We start from the raw sequence: 10554 nt of genomic DNA, 5'->3' as shown, positions 1-10554 counted from the left end.
GATATAGATTGCATGAAAGGTTAACCAATATAACTAGTCTATCAACCCGTGCTCTCGCATGGAAATCTTAGGAGATATAAGGATTTGGTACTATTTAATATTTCTTTCATTTCAAATTATAACACGTATTGGATTTTTTTAATATATTGTTTTCACTACATATCTAGATAGTACATCTATGTGTATATAGCAAAAGCTATATAACGGAGGGAATACATCTAACTAATAAAAAATTACTTATATTAAATTGTATGTTTTCTCTTTGTTTGTTTTCTAACATAATAGACATAAAAAATATTTTGTAGTTTATATTTATTTAAATTTTTCAACAAACCATTATATATTTTTTATCCACATTTATATTTTCCCTTTGCATGGCACCTCTGTATATTTTAAAAATGCAATTACTTTGAAACCTTAGCACTAATCAAGGTGGCTCTTGTTGTATCATGTATCTTATGAAGTCATGAATCTAAATTTTGATTTTTCAAATTTTATTCTTATCAATTGCTATGGATTTTTGTCTCTCCTCAGGTTAAGTCGATACTCTTGTGCTAATTGTATCTTTCATTGACTCTCTTTTTTTTGCACTTTTTTTTTGAGGGTCAACGGGGGGGAGTCGTTCCCCACCTGGAAATCATTTTATTTTAGCCCAAAACGGCTCTTAACATAGGTAGCAATTACAATAGGCGCAACAGCGAAGTTGCAGAAGGGGAGGCTAGTTGTTTCTAACTTATAACTTCAAGCTTTACGACTGTCAAGCCATCGACAGGATGTTACACCAGGTAGGCACCACAGCCCTCTTAGAAACATGGAACCGGAATTGCCATAGTTCAGCTGCTGCTTTGCAATCGATAAGCAGTTGTTCGACTGTCACTGTTTCTTGTCTGAAAACAGGGGCGTTTCGTGCCTTCCAGATGTGCCAACAGACTAGGGATAGGAAGGTAGGTAATTCTGGTATAGGCGATGGAGATCGGTTGCTGACCAAGTGCATTTCCGAGACATTCGACGTTAGCATGGACTGCAGGCGCAGCCTAGTCCAGACTTCCCTCCCAATTGAGCAGCCGTGGATGATGTGTTCTGGGGACTCAATTTGAAGGCTGCAGATTTCGCAGATTGCAGAGTCAACAATTCTTTTCTTGAGGAGGACTTGTCGACATTGGATTTTCCTCTGCATTAGGACCCACATGAACATTTTAACTCTGGGAGGCACCATGCTTTTCCAGATGAACACCGCCTTGGGGTCAGACCCTTGTCCTTTTGCCTTGATCATCTTGTAGAGTGCTGCAGTGTCCAAGCTTTGGTCCGGCCTGAGGAAGGTCGATTGCCTTTTATCTGGTTCATTGGAGAGAACCGTTTGATTCAGGAGCTGTTGCACCGAATGTAACTGGACTTCGGCAATTCCCGAGAACCTGGACACAAGAACTGACTGTAGTCCCCTGCTCATAGTGTCATGGACGTTGAAGAGTCCGTGCAGTGAGTGAGCAGCTCTGGGAACCTTTCTGCCATGCATTCGTTACCCAGCCAAACATCAAACCAGAAGGAGCAATTACGACCATCCCCGAGAACCACAGAAGTGATGGCCTGATATAACAGCAGCAGATCCTGCAGCGTCTTCCAATGGTCTCCCACCAGATCACCACTTAGAGTAACCAAGGATGCACAACCTTGTACCCAAGTAGCCCATGCCGAGGACTGTGGGCAGTGCAACCTATGGATTAACTTTAGGAGTAAGCAGATGTTTTGAATCCCAAGGTCCCTAATATCGAGACCACCCTGTTCTTTTGGAGAGCATACTTTTAACCAGGCCACAAGGCAGGCAGCCGGGGAAGATTTTCCGTTTTTATCAGCAGACCAAAGGAAGGCTCTGCGTGTTTTGTCCATGAGCTCTATCGTTGCAGCTGGAATCTGCAGGGAGCTCATTAGGTACACCAGCAGGGAGTCCAAAACCGAGTTGACAAGCACTGATCTTCCCATCGGATTCAGCAGGTCAGCTTGCCAAGAACTCAGGAACTTGTCAGCCTTTTGGATATACACCATGAAGGCTGAAATAGGCAACTTGTAAATGGACAGAGGCAAGCCCAGGTAGGATTGAGAGAATTCTCCAATGGTGCATCCTAAGGTCTGAGCGCACTGGCCGACAATTGAGTCGGCCGTGTGTATTGGCGTTAGCGTACTCTTGCCGTAGTTGATATGTAGCCCACTCAATTCCGCAAATTGATCAAGAATTTCCCTGACTCTGTAAGCCACGGTGACCTCGGCTCTGAAGACAATCAGGGTGTCATCAGCGTATTGTAGCACGGCACAAGTGAAAGCCAAGTTTGGTTTTGGTAATTAATGACACCAAGTTGCTAATGTCTTTTGTTTAAGTGACTTAAGTTAGGCATAGCAACACATGTGATGAAGGAGCATGGTGGCATGGAAAGGTGGCCACACGATCACAAAGGGATGAAGCATGAAGTGGAGATCATGGTGATAGACGAGGAGCAAAGTTATCAAGGCAAAGGTATAAACATAGGGTTTTACTTTTGCCGGTCTAAGATGAGTACAGAAGTGATTGACCGTGTTTAGGATAGATAGCCGACTATCAAGAGGGGAAATCACGGTCATCTCTCGAATCAAGTGCTACTAGGTCCATATCTTGAGCATATGTATTAGGATCAAGTAAAGTGCTAACTTAACTCCTTTGGTGAAAATATTTGTGAAAAGCTAACACACTTGCACTTTGGTGGTGTACACTTGTTGGTGTTAGCACATTTACAAAGGAGGTGGAGTTCCTAGGGTTCAGAGGGGTGTGGGTTCCTCTCTCCCTCCCGCCGAGCTTGGGCTTTCACACTCGCTAACACACTCAGTGAAAAGCTAACACACTCACAAGCTCGGCGGAATTCGGCGCTTTTGAGAAAAATAAGTGTATATTTTCTATTGCGCCGGTGGGAAATTTAGAGAAGTCGCGGGAGTGTTTTCTCACTGAGAAACACTCACCGGACGCTGAGTGCGGAGGCACCGGACGCTGGCCTCAGCGTCCGGTAAGCACCGGACGCACTCTGAGAGCGTCCGGTGGTTAGCGTCCGGTGTGAGGGGTTTTTGCAACCCTCTCTGCGCACGAGTCCGGTGAGCACCGGACCGTCCGGTGCCTAGCGTCCGGTGAGATCGCGAGTTTGACAAACTCTCTGCGCACGAGTCCGGTGAGCACCGGACCGTCCGGTGCCCATCGTCCGGTGTGTTGCAGGTAGCCGTTAGAAACTGACACGCGAAATTGAGGAAGGACACGTGGCCAACTCTAGTGCACCGGACGCAGGGTGTCGAGCGTCCGGTGCTCACTTAGTAGCGTCCGGTGCCCCCGTTTACAGCCCAGTGAAAACAGCCAACGACTAGTTTTCTTGAGGGGCTTATAAATAGTTGGTGGCCGGCTTTGGGAGGTTATCTCTTGCACATTTGATTACTTGTGACATACATTGAGCTAGAGAACACTCCCTCCACTCATCTCCTTGCTTGATTGCTCATCCTAGTGAGATTGAGTGAGATTCAAGTGCATTGCTTTGAGAGTTGCATTTAGTGGCACTTGATTCTTGAGTTTGCTGCGGATTTCTTGTTACTCTTGGGTGTTTCCCGACGCCCTAGACGGCTTGGAGCAGCGGTGGTGTTGAGCTCGTGATTGGAGATTGTTTCGAGCCTCACCAAGTGATTTGTGAGGGGTTCTTGAGCCTTCCCCGCGGGAGATCGCAATTGGCTACTCTAGTGGATTGCTCGTGGCTTGGAGGATCCCCATCTTGTGAGTGGATGTGCGGCACCCGCTGAGGGTTTGGCTTTGGATTGCCAATTAGCTCGTGATCCATCAAGTGGGTGCATCACCACAACGAGGAGTAGCTTGCCGGGAAGCAAGTGAACCTCGGTAAAAAATCTTGTGTCATCTCTTGCCGAGGTCTCTCTTGTGATTGTGTACGTGATTGATTGGATATATCTCTTCTCTACAACATCGGTATAACAATCACTCTCCTCTCTTTACATTCTTGCCTACCTTGTTAGTTTAGCTTGTGTAGCTTAGTTCTTGTTAGTATAGTGTTGTTGTGCTTTAGTGTTTAGCCTTGTACTAGACTTGTATAGGTGGCTTGCATAGCTTAGTTGTGCTAGTGGTAGTATAGCTTAGCCTTTTGTTTTACTAATCAACTTGTCTAGTTGAAGTTTGTAGAAAATTTAAATAGGCTATTCACCCCCCCTCTAGCCTTTTGGACCTTTCAACAAGGCATACCGTCATCAGTTGGATGTCTGATCTCCGCTGCTTGCCTGAACATTCGCTGCAGTGTCTCGGCCACCAAAATAAACAGGTAGGGGGACAGCGGATCTCCTTGACGAAGCCCTCTTCTGCAGGTGATCCAAGGTCCTGGGGTCCCGTTCACAAGCACAGCTGACTCGGAGGAGTTGAGAAGACTCATCATCCATGAAACCCATCGTTGATCAAAACCCCTTGCCAAAAGCACTCTCTGGAGACCGACCCAGCTGACGGTATCAAAGGCCTTAGCGAAGTCCTGCTTGAGGACGATTGCTGCCTTCTTCCTTTTGTGACAAGTCTGAACGAGTTCGACCGCATAGATGAAGGTGTCCGAGATGGATCTACCCTTCACAAAACCTGTCTACTGGATATCAATGAGACCTAGGATCTCGGACTGCAGCCTGGTAGTGAGAGTTTTGGAGATGATCTTTAGAGCACAGTTTTGCAAGCAAACCGGCCGAAAGGCATTGACTTCCATGGCATCAGGCTTCTTCGACAATAGAACCATGTGTGACCTGTTGATCCTGTCTAGATCGGCGGTGCCATTGTAAAAGGCATCTGCGAAGGCAAGAACCGTGTCCTTCACCGAACTCCAGGCTGCACAGAAAAAAGCTGGGCCAAAACCATCGGGCCTTGGTGCACTGAGTCTGTTCATTGCAAACACAGACTTTTTGAGCTTGTCAGATGAGAAGGCTGACGAAAGTGCCTCACATGGTCTGGCAGAGCCCACGTAGAGGGAATCCAGGTCGAACGGTGCAGCATGGCCAGGCACGCCAATGATAGATTTGAAGAAGCCTGACAGCGCCTCCGTCTTCCCTGCGTGACTGACAATCTCTTGCCCATCGACTCGGATCATTCTGATGAACTTGCGTCGCATTCTGTTGGTTGCTTGCGCATGGTGGTATGCAGTGTTTTCATCACCTGCTTTTATGTGCTTCTGCTTGCTGCGCTGTCGCCAGTAAGCCGCCTTGGCCTTGATCTCCAGCTGCAATCGCTCCTGAGCCTTGAGGCGTACCTGAAACTCAGCTGCTGAAAGAAGGCGGTATTCCTCAAAGTAGTCAAAAAGTTGGATGATGAAATGGTAGTTTTGAATAATTTGTGGTGGTGCCCTATTACACCTTCTCCAAACCTTAGCCGCGGCCCTCGAGGACTTGATGCACGCGACAAGCTGCCCTGCAGCGTCTGGGCACGTCGGAGCCTGGTGCCAAGCTTGAACAATAGAGGTGAGGAAGCTCTCGTTCTTGAGGAGGTGGTTTTCAAGCCTGAAGTAAGACGACATGGGAATGTTGGACGACAGGGACAGGAGTAAAGGGGTATGGTCGGAAGTCGGACGAGGCAAGGAGGTGAGGCTCGCCAGCGGGAAGAGCTGATTGAGGTGAATATTGGTAAAGACTCTATCAAGCATAGCCAGAACAGCGAAAAACTGCTTGTTTGTCCAAGTGAAGCGGCGATCAGACAAGTTGACCTCGGTTATCGCCAGTTCGTCAATGGTTTGATTGAAGGCATCAGCCAGCGCAGAGTTGATGATGCCATTGCTTTTGTCTGCAGGCTGGCGAACTAGATTGAAATCGCCCAGCAGAATCCAGGCACCTTGGATGGCAGCTCTGGTAGCCCGAAGGCACTGTAGTAACTGGGGAGTGAGGGAGTGATCAGATGGCCCATAAACGTTGGTTATGGTGAAACCATAATTGGAAGCATTACAGAAGAGTGAGGTAGAGAGGCAGAACTGGTTCGAAGAGTGGGAGGTCAAGGTGAACAGGGTCGGATCCCAGGCAGTGATCAAACCACCACGGGTTCCGACAGCGTTCACCGAGGTGATAGAAGAGTAGAGGTGACGAGGGAGGAACGTTTTAGCTTTAAACAGCGAGATGTTAGTGAGTTTGGATTCTTGAATGCAGACAAAGTTTGGATTCGCATCACAGAACAGCTCACGCACAATTCTGCATTTGTCTAAGTCGCCAAGACCTCTAACGTTCTAGGAAACAGCGCGAAAGCAACGATCGTGGGAGCGCGGGTTGTGACTCATAAGTAAAGGAAACAACACCAGTTACAACCAAAGGACGTGGGGTACAAAGCAGTAGTAAAAGAAAAACAAGCGAGGCGAAGGCCAAAACGAAAGGTAGGTGCTCTCCCGTTGCCACGATCCCAGCGACCATTGGGACCAGAGAGCATGCCGACGAGGTGAGCAGACACAGTTGAGGCGATCATTCGTCATGTGTAGGCACCACGTCCGCCATTTGGTGGATGTTGTTGTCACCCAGCATCGCAGCGGAGACCAGCTTCCGGAGATCCGCCGTTCCGATCGGCATCTGGTTCCGCGACAGGATGTTCCGACTGGTGACATGCTTCTTGAGCTTGACGGAGCAACCGTTGAGCGAGTTGACCAGCGCCTTGCGCTGCACTGCCTGGGACGTCATGTCAACGAAAGCCCCAGAGGCTTTGGCGACGAGACGGGCGCTTGTGCGTCTGACAGCGTTGCCTGCGGCCGCAGGGCTGTCCAGAACTCTAGGGGCTCGCCGCGGGCGTCCACGGCGCGCCGCGGTGACCAGCGGGGTGCGCACTGCAGGGCGAGCGCGGCGACGCTGGTAGGTGATCAGCGGTTTGCTACGCGCAGCGCTTGTAGAGCTTAGAGGGCTGGAGGGATTCAGCATTTGAGGAACCCCGAGCCCGGTCGTGGGGACCGGACCCAGACCCGCGACGGCACACGTGAGGACTAAGGCCGAGGCCGCAAGGGCTTGCGCGGACACAGCAGAGGAAGCGGAGGAGCTGGTAGCTGGGGTAGCGAGTTCAGCAAAGAGACCCAGGGGGTCGAAAGCGCGCTGCAGGGAGCCGACGTGGCTTTGCGAGGAACGAGGAGGGAAGGCTAAGCTGTAGGGGTGCTGCTGCGGTCGTTGTTGCTGCAAATTGCTAAGAGGTCCCCTAGGCCCCAGAGAAGGACCAGAGGCTGGCGGAGCTGGAGGACCGAAGAACCTCGCGAGAGTCCCCCGGCTGTCAAGCTAGAACTCACGAGGCCAAACCTTGCAAGGGAGGATCTTGGCCACAACACCAGATCGCCCAACGCCGTCCTTGCACGAGATGCTCAGCTCCCGCGGGATTTCGCAGCGGTCATTCACTTCAAGGAGGAGGCGCAGAGGGCCGAAGTCTTCCCCGGTTAGGCATGCAGGGTCAATCTCGGCAACCTCCGCAATCCCACGGAAGCACTCCTTGATTTTCTCCTCATACCATTGCTCAATGGGGAAGTCGATGACGAAGACGTAGGCCAGCCAGACTGGGACACGGAAGAAACGGTTTGGTGTTTCCTCCTCCTTCAGCAAGTGAAGCACTGAGCCGTCACAGGAGACAGGACCCAGCTGGTGGAGGGAGTCGCGCTCGGCACGCGAAGCACAGCGAAGCAGCATGGCCCCCATGGAAGAGGGTAGCAGGTCCACAGGTAACAGCGGCGCAACGGAGCGTAGTGCGTTCCGGATGAACGCACTAACGTCAAGCCAATGTGCCGGGGGCTCGATGAAGGCGAACAGCAGACGCTCGGTGAGGACCTCGCGCCCTAGGGAAACTCAGGCGTCCGCATGCCTGGGGCGCCCTTCCTGCCAGGACGAGCCTGAGGCCCCGGAGCCCGAGTCCAGCTCCCCGCTGGCGTACTCGTCGTTAGACGATCCACCGCCAGACGCCCCCATAGCGCCTGGTCCTAGGGCCGAGGTCCCAAGATCAAGCGCCTGAGCGACAGCCGGCAGCGTAACATCCGCCGACTGGCCCAAAGGTAGCAGGACAGGAGAGGCCGGGGAGTCGAGGATGAACTTGTCGACGCAGGTAGGAGCCTCAGTGCCCAGGTCGTCTACCGGCAAAGGGGCCAGCGACGACGAAGGCACCATGTTGGCGGGGTCGTAGGCAGCCGCAGCGGCCGCCTCGAAGTCCAACGACGGGTAGTCCGACGGCGGCAGCGGCTCGAGAGCGGCAGGTTCCGGCCGCGCACGGGCCGCACGGACAGCGGCAGGTGTGCGGAGGCGCCGAGCGACGGCGTGCAGGATGACCTTGAGCTTCATCTTGCACTGGGGACTTTTGTGGCCGTACGCGCGGCACAGCTTGCAGCGGACGGGCTCACGACAGTCTGCGACCAGGTGGTCCAAGGCGAGGCAGCGGAAGCAGCCCTTGGCAGGGGCAAGGGGTTTAAGCAGCTTGACAGACGCGGGAAGCGGCACCGGGGGGGAGCGAGCGGCTTCAAGGTAGGATCGAGGCCTGGTTGGAGAAGCATTGACTTCGGTAGGCAAAGGCGAAGTCTGAGCTGCCGCATTAGATGCGACAAGGCTTTGCGTGGCCGCAGCTGCCGCATTAGCCGCGACAAGATGTCGCGCCGCGCGCAGCGTACCCGTCACAGGGGAGGGAGGGAAGGGCGATGCAGAGAGAAGATCTACAGGTACTGTCCCAAGACAGATTGCCTCGGGGTCGCGGTCAGTAGCCGTAAAGGCGTTTGGTGAGGCCTGGTGGGCAGCTCGGACAGGCTGGCTTTCCGTTTGAACGGACCGGACGACCGTTTGGGCGAATTGGGGAAGGCGGGAAGCAGCGCCCACGGCAACGGCGAGCGCAGGGTGGAAGAGCAGGCGCACATCAGCAATGTGCAAGCTCCTAGCAATGGCTAAGGCGTCAGCGAACCTCTGACTCGACACAAACGCCACGAACACACAGTCCTGGACGCGTTCGACCTTAAGGCGACTCGGACGGGGCGCAAGCATGTGACAGAGCGAGTTCGAGATGAAGAACACATTGTAACATGGATCACGAGAAGGAGGGGTTACCCAGATCGGCGCCGGGGCCGGCGACGGGGAGAGGAGGTTGGGGACGATGCACTCGTAGAGCTCCGAGAGCAACCGGTTTTGGAGCTCAAACCGGCCTGGCACAGGCTTGACGACGATGCCCCTCTGCTGGGGTAGCTTGCCGGAGACACCAGGGCGCCGTCGAGCCGACGACCGCAGTTGGAGAGGGCGAGCAGGGGCGTTGGGTGCAGGGCTAGAGCGCGGGGGCGGTGGTGGCGGCGGCGGCGCGGGCGACGGAAAGGGTGGTGGAGGGGGAGGCCAGTCGCCCGAGCGGGGGGGCTCCGGGAGAGACATCCTCCCAAACCGCCTTTCTCTTCTTGCACTTTTTGAAAATAAGGACTGGCGATATAAACGGTGTTTCGAAAAATTAAAATTTTTGTGAGCTTTTGTGAAATTGCTTCATGGAAAAGAAACCCTTACCGAGAGCGGGTAGGTCGACCTTTATTTCTGGGCGGGCTTGATTCCCTTGTCCCAATTTGGCATCATCTTTGATGCGGGGCTTAGGGAGGCCACACGAGGCAGCAGGGCGACAGATTATGGAGGTTGCATGATGATGATAATAAAACTCTCACGAACTGTGAATGCCTTGGGTTTGACAGTTTTGACTTCTTCCGTTGAAGTGAGTAGACTGATCATCTGGTTCTAGTACATTTCTAGAATCCCGTCTAATTTCAAGCGTCCTCAGGTTGGTTAGAGTGACCAAGCTTTTATGAATCCTTTTATCCATATTTAACCATCGCTACTAGAAAATAGGTTTGCTATGACTGGAGCCGTGGGGCTGAAAATCACAACCCTGCAGCTGCAAAGACATCCTGATGGAATAAATAGAACTTAAGTAGGATCTGCTAACCGGAGGATTAGCCGGGTGGAAACTAATACAAGTAAATAAAGAGTGTTTCGAGAACCTAATACAAGATCTAGGTGTACATGATGTAGAGGAGGTTAGGGTAAAGCACAGACCATCCGATTTAGGAGCAGAAGAGCCGGGATCCGCCATCAGTGGCGGACGTAGATGCTCAGCGCCTGGAGACGAAGAAGACACCGAGAAGTAGCGCGGCGGCGGTGGATCTTCCCGTCACTTCCTGCGACCCTCTAGATCGGATTAGGGTTGAGATGTGGGAGGGAGTGTTGGCGGCGGCCAACTTCGTGGTGCGTGCCCCGGCTCCCCTCCCTTCTCTTTATACCGCAGGGTGACAGGGGCCCACCAGCCATTGAACGGCTGTGGCTCCCCGATCAGGAGCGGATCAGGGGAAAACGGATCCTTCTGCATGGCCGTTGGGCCATGCAGGAAGAGGTCAAACTAACATTCTCCCCCTTGATCTCTTCTAATAACTTACCTTAATCTCATCTTAACATTAACTTAATAAACTAATCACTTAGCTCCGTTTCATTATAAAGAAGTGCACAGAGCGCGTCTCATCGTCACAGAAAAAATCTTCCGTTAGACTTAACGGCTACAGTATATCTCTCTAATTT

The 10554-nt window shown here is 52.0% G+C and overlaps 1 protein-coding gene across 1 annotated transcript; it reads right to left on the bottom strand.

Moving 5' to 3' along the window:
- LOC110437197 (ras-associated and pleckstrin homology domains-containing protein 1-like) lies at window positions 7825–9372 on the bottom strand. The gene has a single exon (XM_021465548.1). It carries the CDS (start codon window positions 9370–9372, stop codon window positions 7825–7827), a length of 1548 nt encoding a protein of 515 aa, XP_021321223.1.

The sequence above is a fragment of the Sorghum bicolor genome, chromosome 7 (genome assembly GCF_000003195.3).
Source record: "Sorghum bicolor cultivar BTx623 chromosome 7, Sorghum_bicolor_NCBIv3, whole genome shotgun sequence".
Taxonomy (NCBI): Eukaryota; Viridiplantae; Streptophyta; class Magnoliopsida; order Poales; family Poaceae; genus Sorghum; species Sorghum bicolor.
The sequence above is the reverse complement of the archived record's forward strand: the minus strand, read 5'-3'. Positions and strand labels throughout refer to the sequence as shown.